At 38.6% G+C, this 18,058-nt stretch overlaps 3 protein-coding genes across 3 annotated transcripts; all 3 read right to left on the reverse strand.

Moving 5' to 3' along the window:
• Positions 1-266: 266 nt before the first annotated feature.
• On the reverse strand, positions 267-1,982 carry Gint3 (GDI interacting protein 3). The gene is made up of 4 exons (XM_017178091.2): positions 1,842-1,982; positions 766-1,785; positions 549-697; positions 267-492 (listed from the first exon to the last, which is right to left on the reverse strand). The coding sequence occupies exons 1-4, from the start codon at positions 1,896-1,898 to the stop codon at positions 381-383; spliced, it is 1,338 nt and encodes a 445-aa protein (XP_017033580.1). The 5' UTR covers positions 1,899-1,982; the 3' UTR covers positions 267-380.
• LOC108082612 (uncharacterized) lies at positions 1,844-2,473 on the reverse strand. Its single transcript, XM_017178092.3, has 2 exons — positions 2,054-2,473; positions 1,844-1,985 (listed from the first exon to the last, which is right to left on the reverse strand). The coding sequence occupies exons 1-2, from the start codon at positions 2,337-2,339 to the stop codon at positions 1,906-1,908; spliced, it is 366 nt and encodes a 121-aa protein (XP_017033581.1). The 5' UTR covers positions 2,340-2,473; the 3' UTR covers positions 1,844-1,905.
• A 7,722-nt stretch (positions 2,474-10,195) lies between these two features.
• edl (ETS-domain lacking) lies at positions 10,196-17,554 on the reverse strand. The gene is made up of 2 exons (XM_017178061.3): positions 16,988-17,554; positions 10,196-11,032 (listed from the first exon to the last, which is right to left on the reverse strand). Exon 2 carries the CDS (start codon positions 11,023-11,025, stop codon positions 10,513-10,515), a length of 513 nt encoding a protein of 170 aa, XP_017033550.1. The 5' UTR covers positions 11,026-11,032; positions 16,988-17,554; the 3' UTR covers positions 10,196-10,512.
• Positions 17,555-18,058: the final 504 nt, after the last annotated feature.

Below are 18,058 nucleotides of genomic sequence, written 5' to 3' on the forward strand. Positions count from 1 at the left end.
AAATTATTATTTTACGTTAAATAAATTTTTTATACCTGATACGTATAATTTTAGATAAATTAGACCAAAATATGCACTGAATGCATTACCCTTACATACGAATGCTTCAAATAAACAATATATTTATTAATTTAAAAGATTGTTTAATGGTTTTACTTTGACAAAATTATATTTTTTCTTTATAATAATTCCTAATAAAGTCCTATTAAATAAATTAACCAAAATAACTAAATACATTAATTTTAAATAAATATTTTCATTCCCCATTTCTGTGTAAATTGCGTTTATATTTGATTTTGAATAATAGCTTTGAAAGTAATAAATAACAACAGCTGGGGTAAGGTATAAATAAAGTTAAAAGTGCCGCTGGATTAGTACTTCTACATGGCCTCTACCAACATCAGAAGTTCTTCTTTTAAATAATTTAACTCGGTCTGGCCAACAGCAGAGACACCATTTGCACGAAACAGCAAAAGGGTGCTGGGAATGAGTCTGTAAATAATATAAATTAGTTAATAAACAATTTTACATTTATTTGTAATACTTACTTGCAGTCAAATAGTGACTTTTCCAAGTCTTCATCGCTCAGCTTGCCCTCGCTGGTTGCCACCAGGGTGAAATCGAGACTCTCGTCGGCCAGGCAAGATTGCACGAACTCAAACACATCGGTGATTTTCTCGAAAACATTGAAAGTTCCCTGGAAAATTGATAAGTCTTGTTTACACAACTTTTCCATGAATTGCATCATCTAGCGAAGGAGCTTACTTGTATGAAGAGTCCGTTGGGAAATTTAACCCTGACCAAAGCGTAGCGATACATGCGCAGATTGCGCTGCTCCTCGCGCTCCCTCATGGCTTTGGTCCTCAGCATTTGGGCCTGGGCAATAGCCTCCGAGCGCAGCTGCTGCTCCTTTTTGATCTCCTCCGGTGACAAGCGATAAAAGTCATCGGGTAGGATAACTCTTCGTGCCTGCGAAGGCAGCAGAACCTTTATATTCCTGTCCAGCTCCAGGGGAATCGTCTCCGAGTTCTTTAACGCCTCCACCAGGGTGGGCAAGTCGAGATCCTCTTCCGTTTGCTCTCGGGTCCACAACAAAAACGGCTCACCATCGATCTGGACCTCGCTGAAGCCAGCTGCCTGCAGGACATCCAAGGCACCCTCCACATAACGCACCTTGTCGCTAAAGATCTTGTTGGACATGCGTATCTTGCAGAACTTCTCCTCGGTGGGACTATTGATGAGGTTCTCCAAATACCGAATGAGCGTGGCAATGCAATCGTCTGCCTTCTCCTTGACATTGCAATTGTGAATGATAAGGCAGGCGGTGAGGCCACGATCTTCCTCCAGCTGCTGGTAGAGGAAGTCCTTGATCTTGGCCTTCCACGCCGCTTTGGGTAGAATTTCATCACTGATCATGGGGCAACGGAAGAAGACACCCTCGCAGGCCAGGTTGCGATTCTCGCCGCCTGTACATCTGACGTTCGAAGCTGAGGCCTCTGCACTTGCCAGCTGCTCCTCTTTCTGGCGCCGTTCTGCTTCGAGTTCCCGCTTGGCCTGAGCCTTCACCGCCGACAGCGAGGTATTGAAATCCCGCGAGGTTTTCTTATCAATGCGTGCGAGTGCCGCATTGGCAGCTTGCCTGGCTTCGTTGCTCAACTCATTACGCTTGGGTGGAACATAGGCATCGTATTTTTTCCGAGAACCAGAACCGGAGGGTGCTGCTTGCTCTGGCTTGGGGGCATTCAGCTTGTGGCCCTCGCCCATGCCGCTGCCGGTGAGCTTTTGCTGGAAGGGGTCTTGTTTAGTAAGGGTTTTTGGAAAGGTTTATACAAAAAACTCACCTTAAAGGCCGCCGCCTCCTCCTTCTTGCGACTGAAGAACTTCTTGATCTTGGACATGTCTAGCTTAAATACGTGGCGAGTGTTCCTTGGGCAACTTTAACTTGGCCACCGACAATTTAAGTTCTTCGATTTCCTTAAGAGTGCCTGTGGATAAGAAAGTTAGTTATTATTAACTTTCCTACCAAGAAACGTTGCAGTTTTTTGCGTCCTACTTGGCCTCACAAACTTCTCAGTGATGACCTGGCCGTAAACAGACCACGAATAACCAATGAGTACACAAGTTCCTAGAAGCAGGACGAGCAGGACCTTTAGTAGCGTTGCCTGCAGATCCGTGAAGGCTATGGGGCCGTTCTGCCAGTCAAAATCACCCGTCAATGACTCGAATTTGCTTCGCAAATCGACAGCCGCTTGAAGTGCAACACCAGCAAAGAGCTCCACGCGTTCGGCTAGCGTCTGCAGAGTTGTGTTCAGGGAATCCACGTTGATATGGAAAGTCATTGGCCTGACGAAAGACTCGGACGTTGAAGAATAAACGTTTTTTCTAGCTTTTCTTTGTTTATATCTGCAGCATCGTCATTTGATAATTTTTTTTTATTAATTTTTATGGTTAGTGTGACCGAAAAAGCCTAGCAGACTATATTGATAGGGTTTTGCCTTAAGCAGCTACTGGTCACATTTTAATCGATAGGCGCTGTCATACTGTAGTGTTGGTAAACGTGGATGCAACTAGCGCCAGATTTGAATTTGAGATAACGTTTTCTGTAATGTTTTAGGGGCCTGACCTCGTTTGGATTACCTTGATTTTTGCACGTGCATCCTGTTTATCATTGGGGGAGCTGTGTTTGACCTTATTGAGTGGCTTTAGGCTTATTAAACATTGCACAGAAAATTATTATTTATACTTTTTCAAGGAGATTTTGTTTTTTATTTAAAATAATAATAATACAAATTTTAAATTAATTGTAAAACTGAAAGTAAGAATATTACTCATGATAATATAAGGAAAGGTTTAGTTAAAGCAGAAAAGAGGAAAATTCTTGCTTTGATTTTTAATAGCTTGTAAAGGTTTTAAAATTTAAAAAAGGACATTCTGTTAATTTTTAAATTCTTATTCATCTAATTAAATTTAAATTATAATAAAATATTTTATGAAAAATAAGAAACCAAAGGCTTTTCCTCTAAATTCCCTTTATTTTCCGTTTAATATTTTACAGCTTCTCTTCTCTTCCTTTTATATTTAAAATATATACCAATTTCAAATGCAAATCAGTATGAGTAACGATCTCATTTTTCACCGTGTGATTACATAATTATTATTGTTTTTTTTCGGGTAACCCACACGCCCATTATTTATATGCAAGGGCTCCCTCCCCGGCAGCTGTCGTAATTGAATGATTTTCGATCGTTTCGGCAAGTGCTTTTGCTTCCTGTAATTTTCGGCGATTTAGGCTGCCTTCGTTCGTTCCCTTGACTTGTCTTTCGCCTTGCCAATTGATTTTCGATCCTTGAGCTGAAGAGGATCTCTCTCTCCAGCTCCAGCTCCATCTCCATTGCCATTACCCATCTCCATCTCCAGGCGGAGAGATCACGCTCCAGTGATGCGATGCGGGCGCCCGGGGTTGGTCTTGGTAGTAGTTGGGTTCAACAGCCAAGAAGCAGCACCGAAAGAGAAATCTCTTGCAGCTTATGGCTTCCGTATGGGCCATGCCTCGCGCTCCACTGGCTGAGCAGCGTCGTCGTCTTGGTCTCCGCTGGCTGTTTTTCTTGCTGGGGCCTTCAGTTTACGTTTTTGTGGCTTTTTCTGGCTTTCTGCAACTTCAATTACACCAGACAGACACAAACAGATACAAATGTCTATTCTATTTCGCTTTGGTTTATTTATGCTGGCTCATTTTTCTCGGCGACGACGGCGGCAACGACGGCGGCTAGGCAAAATGTCGACGACTTATAATTCGAGCAGCGTGTAAGAAAGATTTTCCCCCGCTTCTCGTTCTGCTCTCTGCGGTCCGTTTGTTTTTGCCAGCCATCGCAATCAGCGGTGGCTCCAAGGCGTGGCGTAGCTACGCTGCTGCTGGAGCACAGCAGTATCCCGATCTTTCCCAGCTCTCGGGCTCAGACCAGCCGCCTGTCCATGGCCATTATATCTATCACCATCACGCGATATGTTCTCACTTGCAGTGAACCTCCAAGTGCCCATCATTCAAAGTCATTTCAAGACACACAAAGAAATTAGAGCGAAGAGCAAGTTGTTACTTGTATCTTTAAGATATGGATAGATAGATGTCAATAGATCTTTAAGATGTAGATAGAGATATATCTTAATTTTTGAATTAGAACAGATACAAGGTTATTAAGAAATTTGCATTAAAAAGGCAAGGATTTTAAGATAAATCTGAGATATATTATAAACTATATGTCAAAGCTGCTTTAATTTTATTTTTCCCAATAATTTTACCTTTTAAATGGTTAATTGAATCCTTAAAAATTATAATTTACATCTTAAATTTAATGAAATTCTTTAATTGAAATAAAATTATATGAGTTTTTCCTAAATAAATTCTTATTTCTCACATCATCTCAAATTTCCCTTTAGAAAAATGGACCCTCTTTTCATTATAATATTTTTTTTCCTGGTGCAGAACCCATCGGTTGCAATTGCAGCTCAACTTCTCGACTGTTTTTTGCGCAATTAAAATTCCACAAATGCTTTTCAGAGGGCAGAAGGGGATTTCTGCGCACCCCAGAGCCAGCCAAGGAATGCAAGACTGGCGCGCATGCGCCGGAGTCCACAGTCCACGGTCCGTGCAGTCCATCGTCGCGTTTGCAATTGTTGTTATCAGCCATGCGCCGAACCTGAAAAACTAGTTTCGATTGCCAGCTGAAGACAGAGGCGGTGTGTGGCCAATGCTCAGCGAAAAACTTGGAGAAGAAGAGGAGGAAGAGGTGAGGAAGAAACTGGAGAAATGGGTAGTCCTTCAGGTCCTGGGGTATGATGGGATCTAGGGAAGCAGCAGCGGGAGATTATAACTTAAAGATTTCAAGTGGTTGAGGTATTTTTATAGTATTATTACCTTTAAAAATACTTTTTAATTTATAAATAAATATTTTTAAAAATATTTTAGTAAGAAATAAACTCTTAAAAATATTATTTAATTTTTTAAAACTTAATACATTTATTATTTAATATTTTAAGATAGAAATTTATATTTAAAATAAATATTTTCCTCTCACAAAGTCACAAAAAGAGGATACTCTCCTTGTCTAACATTTAAATTTATAAATAAATATTTTAAATAATCTTTAGACATGGATATAAATTCTAAAAATTATTATTTTAACTCTTTAAAATTAAAAACATTTATTATATTATATTTTAAATTAGAAATCCTAATTTAAAATAATTATTTTAAATTCATAAATTCAAAAAAGAGGGATACTCCCCTTGTCTTTACCTAACATTATCCACATTCCTTTCTGGCATGCTTTCTGTGCGAATTTCATGGTTGGGAAAGCCAGTAAAAGCCTCCTCTCAGTGCCTCCTCGGCGCTTTTCTTTTGTTTTCTCTTTAGTTTTTTTTTTTTTCTCTTACCCCCAAAAACTGGTTGTGCCAATTTATGGCCAACATAGCCGTGACTTTGTTCAGAGTTTTGCGAAAGTCAAGGTAAAAGACACTGACTGCGGAAAGGGTTTCCCTTCGTTTCCTTTTCTGATTGCATTTTTTACTTATTTTCTTTCTGCTGAGTCTTCAATTGATAGTGTCTTGATTAAGGAGCATGACAGAGGAGGAGGTGGAAGAGAAAACTGGCGCGCTCATTAAAATTTATGCGCAGGAAACGGAAGCGCGGCAGACGACCAGCAGACGCACACACACGAGTCGCCTGTCTCTCTAGGCCTCCTCCTTGGATCCTCCTTGGGCAGCCAAGGAAACTCCCCTCTGTAGCCTCTACTTCAATCGCTTTGTGCCACAATCTTTGGCTATGCCAGCGGCGTGACAAACAGGCAGAAAGTGTCACTCAAATTGGCCGCAAAATTGAAAGTGATGACACGCCCACACAGTCACGTTGCCTTGCATAAGCAATTGGATGGATGGGACAGGCACTGAATATGGGGGGAGGAGTAGGGTCTTGGAGGAGTTTATAGTGTGGGCACTGGGAGAAAACTATTTTGGGTTTTTAAAAATATAATTTATTACAGAAGAAATGCAAGTTTAAAGAGGCAGAAGAAGCTACTGAAGAGGGTTTTTTTGAAACTTCAGAAAAATCTATTATAACTGCAGAATGAGTTTGCCTTTAAAGTTCATTGGTTTCTTATATAAAAAATAATTTTTACAAATAGTTATTAACTCAAAAAAATATTCTTTTCCAATTTCATAAACCAAAAACTATGCTAATATGAAAATTTTATGTTTTGAGAAAGGCACAAATAATGATAAATATTTACTCTAAATAATATTGATATTTTAACATTAATAGCAATACTTTAAGATACTTTAAATAATGATATATTCAACTATATTTTTTATAGATTTTATTTATTATTTTCCAGTGTCTCAGGGTCTTCCCATCTTGATTAAACCGCTGTAAACAAGGAGCGAATCATGAATGGAGCAAACGCATTAATTATCGTATTCATTCCTCTCACTTGTATCTATTAGATGAGCTGCACTTGTGCCCTGCTGGAACTTATCCCCCCGCCTGTATCTGTATCTACATATATCCATGAAAAACCCTTGGCCCTTCGCCGGGGGAGTTCTTCACACGAAGTTCGTTCCCATGAACTTGTTCTGCTTTTCTAGACCGCCAGCGCACATTCTCCCATGAATCTATCTCTATATCTGTAGCTGTATCTGTATCTGTATCTTACTGTGTGGGTCTGCGCAATGGCAATGACAGTTTCTTCTGTGAGACTTTTTTTTGTTCAGTTTTGTCTTTTGGCTGAGCATTTCCCTCAAGAAACAAATGCTTCACACACAGCTTTTCCAGCTCTTGAGCGTGGGAGTGAGAACCGAAAAACAAAACACAAAAAATAAATGAAAACAGGCAGAAATCCGAGCCACTGGTAGCTTCAAGTGCTCTTGAATTCGCTGAGAAGTCAGATATTTCCTAAAACTTTAAGGCCGGAAGTCGCCAAATGTGAGAGAGTAAGCCCAATGGGTGGCCTTAACTCAAGTTTTTAAACAATTCTACAAAGTTATTAGATTCTTTTTGAAGTAAATTTCTCGTATAATCCAGGCTTAACCCGCTGAGTACCGCCTGAAGCTTATAGCAAGAGATTTTTTTATTTACCAATTCTCCAAAGGCAATTTTCACCTAGGGGTCTCGGGTCTCCTCTATTCTAAAGACACCTTATTTGGCCTGTAGATACTTTATGGCATCCGCTTTTCATTCAATCCCTTTAGTGAGTCACCTGTAGGGGAAAAGCGTGGGCCATAATGATGGGTTTTCCATCCATTAGTGTTTCCTATCGATCGGTTTTGGTATATAAATTCAGTTTCTGTGATGCTGTTTGAGGCTGAGGCTGAGGCTGAGATGTTTAGCATATTTCTTTTTGGGGGGACTGAAGAACAAACAAACAACAAGTGGCTATCCCCACACACAGCTTTGTGTGTGGCAACCCAAACCAACCATATTTTCCTCTATATATTTTCAGAGTTCTTTTTTTTTCTGTTGATTCACTTCATTTGTTTATGCAGACGGAGTGAGAGTTTCGTGGGAAATATTGCGCCAGGGAACAGGCAATGAACTAATTAAAAAATATAACAGCGAAGTTATAGAGGGTTCTTAGGGGGTTATAGAGAGTTCATCCTATAGAGGTTCTTCCTGTGCTGAGCCACTCGAAGCGGGGATATTTTTGGCCTAGTCATTCCCTACCCAAAATTCAATTAAGGCGCCGCCGGAAAAGAAGAAAATCAAAAAGATCTGAAAAGCGGAAAAGCAGCATTTCAACAAATTGGCAAAGAGAACTACTCCAAGTCAGACTTCAACTACGATCCCGAAGCCCGGTAGCTGGTATTATTGTGCGGTCTTTGTGGCATTGTGTCGGTTTTGGATTGGTCTATCCGTCGTCCGGCTTCCGTTTTGCTGTGTCCACTTCCGTCCGTTTTTATTGTTTTCGCACCTCGCCTTCCGTTCGTTCGTTCGGTTGGTTTGCCTTCCTCTAAGCGGATATTCTACTTTACATAAGCGGCATTTCCTCAATTTTCCCGGTCTTTGTGGCGATTTATTATTAGTTTTACTTTTTGTTTTGATCACTGCATTCGCATCGCTGCAGGTTTGATATAGTAAAGCCGTATGATGGATCCAATGGAAACTCTATAATGACAGACGCCTCAAAGGAAGTAGTCAGCTCATTAGAGTAAAGATACTCCAGGCTATGGGGATGTAGCACAGTTCCACTTAGAGGTATTTCTTTGGGGATAAAAATAAATAAACGAAGATATAGTTAACTTTATAAAATATAAGTTTAAATATAATACAAATCTATAAAGAAGCTAAGAGGAGATCAGGTTTGAAGGGAAAGGTGTAAACATATATCAAGAGGATATCAAATTCTTTTAAAAGTATTATATTTTTATAGTAAAACCCAACCTTTTATTACATAGTTCTCTGCTGTTTAAAATATCTAAAAATTCAAGGAATTCCCCTGGGTTTCAAAACACCCTTTTCCAAACTACAAAGGCGTCAGCTGTTGGACATGAGCCTGGTCTGTAGATGTGCATCTTCTGGTTTACCGTGTGGACTGTGCCCCTTGTCGTGGCATGTGTCAGGTTGCGACATCTGTTTGTGCCTGATCTGTTTCTGTTTGGGTTTGAGTTCGGCTTTTCATATGTGTGTATATTTTTATTTGTGTTTTACAAGGTAAGCGGGCCGGGTCTCTGGCTCATTTGTCTCACTTCCTTTTGTGGCAGAGCCACAGTCACATCCGTAGGCACATCCCGGATGCTTCCCTGAAAAGTGAACTGAAAACTGAACCCAAAAACCCCAACTGCAGCCGAACTGCAAAACTTACAGATACGCAGCAAAAAAGCAAAAGAGCAGCAAGCGCCGCTGTATCTCTGTATCTGTATCTGTGTATCTATGCAGCTGCCGCTCTGTTCATTCATAGAAGACACAAATAAAATAGAGAGAAGGGAAAAAAAAAGTACTATGAACCCAAACCCAAAACCAAAATGAAATGAGCGGATGCACGGGCGGATGGAGCGCTTTGAATTTGTATATTTTCCATCGCCACATCCCACACACGGATGTATCTTTGTATCTATCCGGGTTCTATTTGACTACCGATGCTGATTATCGTTATCCGTTATTGTTATTGCTATTGTTATTGCCATTGTCATAATTGTTCTGTTTGCTGCGTTTTTTTTTTTGCAATGGGGAAATTTTCGGTTTCAACACGAATAGATTGTGGGTACCTCTCCCTTGATTTGGTTGTTCTTTTTTTTTTTTTGAGGGTTTTGTTTTCTGGTTAGCAACAAAAAAGCTCTCTTAAATTGTTGTCTTTTTTGGCTATATAAAAAGCAAAGGTTTTTTGTGATTTATTTGGGAACTTTCTATACTAGATATCTACAAAATGTACTAAGAATTTCCCCCAATTACCCCTTAAGTAACTCCCGTTTTCCCCCCAAAATACTACTATATTTACAAATATTTAATTTAATTTGTTTACTAGGAAGTGTCTTCAGTCTCCCCCTAAAAAGTAAACTGGGTTAGGAATTTCCCCTCCCCTCCTATTTAATTTCCCCCTAAATTGTACTATGAAGTAACTCTAGTTTCCCCAAAAACTGTCCAAGGTTTTCATGGATTTCTCCCCCAATTTTCCTCTATTTACTGTAAAGCAACTTCAGTTTTCCCTCATTAATCACACAGACGAGAAAAGTCTTTGGAAAATAAACACTTTCGGGTTGATCTATGTATGACCAGGGCCTAAACAAATGTTAGCATTAACTTCTGGCCAAGAATAACAAAGAGTTTATTGCACTTGTCTTGGTGTGTCTGTGTGTAAGTATATATATATATCTAGTTTTTTTACAGAGTCGGAGGCATTTGTTGGGACTTAATGATGTGCTAATTGGGCAAGCGTATTTCACTTGTCAATGCCAGAGTTTGTTGGGGAGAATTGTGAAAGACATAAACAGAACATTAAGTTTAAGAAAGAGAGCGGAATTGCTCAAAACCCGTGCGGGGTCTTCTTATGGGGATTACCCAAAAAAGTTGTCTTAGAGATCAGAGAGTAGGGTAACCTTTAACCGAAATACTAGTAGAGTAATGAGTGGGGAAAAATATGTAGGGAAATTTGGGAAGAGGTTTAAAGTTAACTCTATTTCAGCCTTCTAAAACCCATTAAAACCACACACCTTTGTTCATTTATAAAATTTCATTTTATATATTTTCCATCAAATGCATACTTAAACAACTAATAGGACAGCATTTTAACTTCACTCTTGGTTATGCTCATTATATACCAGCTTCTCCTTCGTTCCAAAAATTCAATTTAAAATATAGAAACATATTTGAGAGCTTATCTTTGACAACATTGAAATGCAGGATACTATGACTAAGACTTAAACAAAGAGAGCTCTAAGGACTAGGCTTTACAACTACAAAAACTAAGCTAAAATTAATCTAAAATCCTAGAGATATATACAACCAGTGGGGGGAAGGGAGGAGTATCCCTACGAGAGCAGGGCCATGGCCCTGGCCAGTCGCACTCGAAAGTCCCGGTAGAGCATCTTGCCACCAACAGGAACGCGGCACAGGTACATGTCCAGGCTCATCAGGCACAAGGCCTTGCCATTCATGGGGAATTTCTGGGGCAGCTCGGCGGTGACCTCCAGACCCTCGGACACAGCCATGTTTATCAGCCACTTCCATACATCCGCTCGCGTCCAGTCACGAGGATCCAAGGGCAGGCCATCAGAGCCCATGGGATGATGTATCAAGGTACTGCCATCCTCCAGCAGACGGTTGTTGTTGTCATCGGAGGAGGAGGTGTTGGTTGCTGAGGAGGCGCTTATCAGAGTCACACCGCCACGACACTTGTCCAGCATTTGGTAGGGATGATGCAGGTGTCGCTTGGCCGAAGGAGTACTTCCTCCACTCCACAAATCCTGACCAGCATTCACCTGGGACAAATCCAGGGGCGGCACACGTCCGGCGTATTTCGGGTAGCTCGATTCCACTTGCATTGTGATACTGAAACACCAGAGAGAGAGAGAGAGGGAAACGCTGATTAATATAAAAGTACTATATATGTGACTCATGGCGGAGAGGTTAGTGCAACGGAAGTGCTTTCACAAGCCAGCAATTGTTTTAATCGCAAAAACAGCAATGGAAAAAAAAAACACAAAAACAAAAGCAACTGTAAGCATATTAAATACAAATAATAATACGCATACGCCGCATTGTACGGCATCATAAGTGTGTTGTTGACCTGATCTCTATAATGACTATAGGGTATGTCCGATTAGTCACAAGGTGTGTTTTGTTTGTATTTATAGGATTTTTCAAGATTTTTGTAATAGAAAATAGTTATTTAAAATTGAAAATTAAAGCTTGTCCGTTTGTCCGTCTTTATAAATGTCCGTTAAGGAGAATAAACCCCTAGATCTCAAAAAGTATAAAAGCTAGTCTTATCAAATTTGGTATCAGCATAGTTTTTGGTTCTATAAAAATATATATAGTTTTAAAATTTGTCCACTCCTTCCACTGAACAAAAAAATCATCAAAAACTCTTTTTAAAAAATAAATAAAAATGTCAAAAACAGAAATCTTTCTAAAATAGTTTCAAAAATCATTTAAAATTAAGGCATAATTATTTTTTTCGCCTTTTTAAATATCAATTGCACTTAAAGAGTATCCAAAATTCTTTAAATATTTCCAAAAAACATATTTTTTTGAATTTATATTTTGTTATTAAATCTGACCTTGTTGCCGGCGGAATGGGCGGATCGTTAGCGGATCGAGGCGGGGCACACGCGAAAGGAAGCGCTGAATAATCATTACTCGCGCGCTGTCATATCGATCGGCGGTCATATTCTGTTGGAGATTGGAGGGAATCAGGGGATCTGGTGGGAGATCGGTTGATCAAGGGGGAAATCGGCATGTGGCTGACATAGAAACACAGGCCAAGCCGCCGATTACGATTACAAACAAAGCGGGGAACAGGTCAAAAGCAGAGCGGAGCGGAAATAATTACCAGCCCAATTGGCAGCTGCGAATGTGCTGAGCAAAACAAAGAACCCACCAAATGGGAACCGGGGGCAAAAAATAAAAAAAAAAAACACAGCACAGCACAACAAGCGAAACATCCGCCGACGGATCATAAAAGGTGTCAATGCGAATGTGGGTAAGAATGGGAATGGAAATGGGAATGACAGCGGAAGCCCCGGGCTGCGATTTCAAGCCTCGCCAAAAGGGAACCTTTAATAGTTTTCCGGAATAAAACTTGAACGGGGCTTCCGCTCAAGGAAATGCGTAAGGAGTCAAGAGTCTCCGGCAGCAGTTTTAATTACACAGTTCGTTGCCATTAAATGGCATTCAAAATTCCCACGAATTATAATCAAGTTCGGGGTAGTCTTCCCTAGATTGTATCGAAAAATTTGAGATTTTTATGTCAGAGATATTAAAATTTCAAGGCTTATGGAATGAGAGCCTGAAACTGAACCAGGTTGCTCCTTTTTAAGTGATGTTTCTCGAAAGTAAGATTGATTTTTAATAAAATTTTATAGTTTAAAAATCTTATATATATATATTTTTTATACATATATTCACATTTGTTTACTATAATTTTAAACCTATTTTTTTTTAAGAACATATAGCATACCTAAGGACTTATCTAAGGTTTTCCCTCTTAAAACTCAAAGATTAACAAGCTTAGTTTTTAAGTGCCTTGGTTAAACCACTCCCAGAACTCACACTTATCTCTTTTTATAACCAAAACAGAGTGCAGTTGAATATAAAATTTATTCTCCTATCACATATTCAACCTAAAATTCAACTAAAAGACAAAAGTCATCCCCCGCCTTTTGTGGTATTAAAACCCAAAGGGTGAGGGTGACTCATGCTAACGGATGCCATAAACTTAAACGAAGACCCAGTAAAGCGACATTTTAGACACCATTAGAAGGGAAATAACAAATCCCTCAAAAGAGAAGAGTTCTTCCCCCCTGATGGGAGAATGACCCATTAAGAATTTTCTCCAAGTTCTAAGCAATCTTCGGGCGGCCCTCAGCGGGCGAACTACATAATTGTGGTTGGTTGTGCCCTGTGAATTCAATTATTTCATTTCAATTTCAATTTTTAAATGGAAAATAAGGGGTAAAGAGGGAAACTACCCATGGGGGGCAAGTACACTAAGAGAAAGGGGTGGGGAATACCATGAGAATATAAAATTTAAAAGAGAGAAATATATGTTTTGAATTTATTATCAGTAAATAATAAGATAAAAATAATAAATAAATATTAAACAAAGCAAAAATTGATAAAGAAAGTAATAAATCAAGAAATTTGATCGATTTTCAGAAAGATATCTTCCTTATATATTTATAAATAACTGCTTATTAAATGATAATTCATGGTTTTGATAAGAAAAATACAAAAAATATTTAAAATCATTTTTGAATAATACAAAATATTTATTTTTAATATAAAATAAATGACACATTATATTTTACACATTTTTCTCTCTGTACTTTAACTTCCGCCTGTTTTAGAAGCCAATGAAAACACTTGAAGTACATTTGGGGTTTCCCACTCCCACGTTTTGAAGGGAAAAGCGTGTGAAAAGCAAAGCATTTTGCCAAATGGAACTCCATCTGTGGGGCTTCTGTACTGATCAGTGATCATGCTGACTTCAAGCCTGTTTCATATTGAATAATAATCTATAAATATATATTTTTATATATAGAAAATAGATATGGCATTGACATTCAATCTCAGACAAATAGATAACTCGTGCCCAGCACGCGTTGCCTTTGTTTTTCACGCTTGTGTGCGTGAAAAAGGAAAAGGGAAATGGAAATGGGAAGTGGGAAATGCGCTTGGTTTTCAGTTACTATTCGGTGGACAAAAGTCAATGGCAGGAAGTGCAACGTCCGCCTGCACACAACACAACACACAACACACACAGGATGCGCATCCCCCGTTCGTAATTCGTTATTTCATTCCTTTTCTGTTTCAAGGAAATGCCCCTGTAGAAAATAAATGAGGAAATGCGCCACAGTTTTAATTACATTCACGAAAAAATATATATGTATATGCGAGTCTTCGTGCTACTTAGTAGCTGCCACTAAGCCCCAAAGAGAACTTTAAGTGTGCAAAAAAGACAAGGCAACACGAACGTAAAAAATCGTAATTTGAAGTTCGTAAAAATGACGCGTTTCCTGTCATTTGGCGAGCACTTTAAGTGCGTAATTTGCTATCCGCCAAATATATGTGTGATTCTCCGGAGTCTTCCAGTGTCTTGAGTGTCGAGTGTTGAGTGTGTAGTGTGTGTATCTTGTCTGTTTTTGTCGGCCGTCAGTCTGTCCGTTTGCCGGGTGTTTATGCCCCACAATTTCCTCTTTCTCCAGGGGATGCTGAGGCGACGACCCACCGCGTTTCATCTTTCTGAGCGGCTTCCGTTTTGCCGAAACGGATTCGGTTTGGGTTTTGGTTTGAGATTGGGATTCTTCTGCTGCCAGCTCTGTGGCCAAGGTTGACATGATGACAGCTCTCCATAAATAGGAATTTATTAAACAACAAATTATATATAATTTTCTAGATATTTTTGGAAGATGAGACGAGCAAAGGTTAGGCTAAATTTTGGTTAATAAAAAGTAAAGGAGGTAAGGATAACTTTCGTGCTAAAAATTTAAGAAATACTTTAAGAAATTTTGGGTATAATTAAATGTTAAAGATTATATGTAAAACTATTCAGAAATTAAAAAATAATCATCCAAAAATACCTTTGTTTCCCCCATTTACTAATTAAAATATCTTTTAATATTTCCCTTTAACTAGATTATAGAAAACTCTTGCCTTAAGCTATATAAGCACCATATCTAGTGTAATTTTTTTTGTCTTTAATGATCATTGTTGGTTAACTTTTGTATGACTCTCCGTTTCTTATTTTCTTGGCCATCTTTCAAGGCAATAAACTCGTTCGTTCGTTCATTCATTGGAGACTGCACTGGCGGCAGCAGGCGACAGATGATAATCTGCTGAATATTGTTAAAAATAAACTTAGACGGACAGCAACCGAACCGGATTCCATTTATGCACATGCTCTGCTCTTGTAGTTGTTTTTCTCTTTTTTTTCTGGCTTTTGCTGTTGTTGTTGTGACGTATGTTTGCTGATATTACAAATCATGTAACGCCATCGAGGCAGCGAAAATGCGAAAATGCATCGTCTGCCTGACGTCTGCTAGCGCTGTCTCTGTTACGCTGTCGCGCCATCTCTGTTTGTCCAACAAAAAAAAAAATAGTCCCATTCATCATTTCCCCCCTAAAGACACTGAGAGAAAAAAAAATGAAATTTTAAAGAATTTGTTTTAAAAGAAAACTTAAAAAAAGCCATAAGAAAACTATAATTGTGTGAGTTTACTTCTTCAAAAAATATAATGTTTACTATAATATTTATTTAAACTTAAATTTGTAAACTTTATTTAATTAACATTATTATTTTTTAGTTAATTATATTTTTAATTATTTTCTAATATTTTTTTAATAATAATTAAAACCTTTATTTAATTGTTTTCATTATTTTCTTTGTAATTCTATTTACTTCTTTTAAATTTCTTTTATTTCCTTTTACCCTTATATTTTCTTTCAGTGCCCTATGGCCCCCAATGTGTGATGGACGGATGTGTGACGACTTTCGGTCTTGTTGTCGCTGATGCGTTTTAAAAATATAAGTACGGCGTCGGCCAAATGGCGCCAAATGCATTTCGAATCGGTCTTTTTGGGTCTTGTTCTTGTCAAATGTAAATTCAAATGAAAGAAACTACAAATAGGAAAGTGGAAGGAGGAAATATATATACCCAGTTCGATCCTAGCACGTGTCTAGCAAAAGCTCATTGCTCCACTCGCCCTTTGGTCAGCAGGAAGTGGCTCCTTCTTTCTTTGGAACTCCAACAAATTGCTTATCAAAGTTTTGCCACAGTCAGAGGTTTGTCATTTCCTTTTTGCTCCAAAGAAACCGAGCAAGCTGAGTCAGCTGGGAAAAATTAATTAAGCGGGCGAGGCCAGGTGCAGCTGGCAGCGATCCTGCAGCTGCAAAGATTACACAGAGAAAAGAACCCCCATCCGACACATCCTTTGCGCATGCGCGCGCATTTACTCAGGAGCGAAAAGGCAGAACAACAGAATAACCGAGAAACAGGGCAATAACTACTTTGTCCTGGTGAAGCCACCATGAAATCCAACAGAATGCATCTTTATCGGACTTGGCCACAAAATTTCAGTTCGGTTTTTGTTTTGCAGCTGCCGTCTTGGCATTTTAAGTGTGGCTTTTGTTAGGACACTTGGAGAAAATTTCGAGGGTTCTGTTTTGGGGTTCTAAGTGAGGGAAATATCAACTTAAGATGCTTTTTAATGAGCAGAAAATGTTTAAATAATTTTATAAAATATTTTAAGATTTTCTATATTTATTTTTGGATTTTATAAGAGCAGGTCTTAAGGTTTCTTCTAGTTCTCATTAAAAATTTTTAATTTAGAATTCATTTCTCAACAAACCAGAGTTTCTTTCAGTGTTTTAGCCTTTGCGGTTGCCTCAATTGTATATATTTTTTAAACCAAAAGGTAATTTTAACCAGTTCCCTTGACTACAAACACATTCTCCCTTGACTAAGCCAAACTTAACAACCAATTCAGCTGGAAAAACTCTTCATTAACTTTCAATTTGCTGGCAACTACAACCCAGTTTCGTTACTTGACTGGGCTTTATAAAGGAAAACACAAGTTTTGGAGGTCAATTAGCCAGAGTCACATCAAAACAGACAGACTGAAAGACAGACTGAGAGACTGTTGGAATGCAAGACAGCTACTACGACTACTAAAAGCCAAGTCAACTTTAAAAAACCTTCGGTATGATTTTCGACTCTGCTAGTGTTAATGAGGGCCATAAAGAAAAAAAATATATATACATATATAGTATGTAAACCGACTTACCTTGATCGAAAATATGTTAATCCAACACTTGTATTTGTGTCTTGCGAATCTCCCCTCGAGGTTGTGAGACGTTTGGAAAAATTGTATATAAAATTGGATTACCAAATTTTATAATCTTTTGCAAAATTTGTTTAGATTTTTGTGGCTTTTGGTTTTATTTTCAGGTTTTAATTTGCTTTTGCAAAATGCACTTTTGTCGGTAGTTTTTATTCCGTTCGCTCTCTCTAGCTCTCTATTGCTCTATTGTGTATCTCTCGGATACGTTTCACAATGTTTCGCAGCTAGTAACGTATTTTTCACGCTCTGAACTACTTTTCTACTATTTCGAGTTTTGAAAGTTTCGCTGCAATTGGCTATGTTTTTTTCACTTAACGCGGGAATTGTTTGGATTTCGTTTTCTGTTGTTGTTTTTTTTTGGGTGGCAAATCCAGTTTGCCAGTTGCACTGCGAAATGTATCTTCGTGGCCTGGCGGATGAGTGAGTAATGCGACGACGACGCACACTGCAAGAGTATCTCTATCTGACGACTGACTACTGAGTATCTGTATCTGTAGCTCCGCGCAATCCACGTTCTCAACTGATTGCGATCGTGCCCGTGCAGCGGGTTTTGTTGCTGCTGAATCTCTCTCTCGTGGGTTTCCCTCGTTCTCTCTCTGCGCATGCTCTCTTTCAGGGTTTCTCTCACGTTTTCCTGCGGTTTCTCTCAGCTGTTTTGGGTCGACAGCTGTGGACACATTCGTAGAGATCTGAAAGACCTAAAAGGTACTGAAAGAAATAAGGATTATTACTAGCTAAAATTGTCATAAAAAGGTCATAAATTTAATATAAACTAAATTTTTTGTATCTATTAATTTTTGAATAATGTTGACTAATTTTTTACTAACTAAAATTGTCTTAAAAAGGTCATAAATATAATATAAAGGTAATTTCTTGGTATCTTATAATTTTAAATTCAGAGCTTGGGATCTTTTCTTATGTTTATAAAATAATTTCGGCTTTAATTTGCTGAAGACTGTTCTTTAAAATTCACGTAGCTATAAGTTAGCGTCTCTCTGAATTAGTACTTGGGAA

Source organism: Drosophila kikkawai, chromosome 2R (genome assembly GCF_030179895.1).
Source record: "Drosophila kikkawai strain 14028-0561.14 chromosome 2R, DkikHiC1v2, whole genome shotgun sequence".
Classification (NCBI taxonomy): Eukaryota; Metazoa; Arthropoda; class Insecta; order Diptera; family Drosophilidae; genus Drosophila; species Drosophila kikkawai.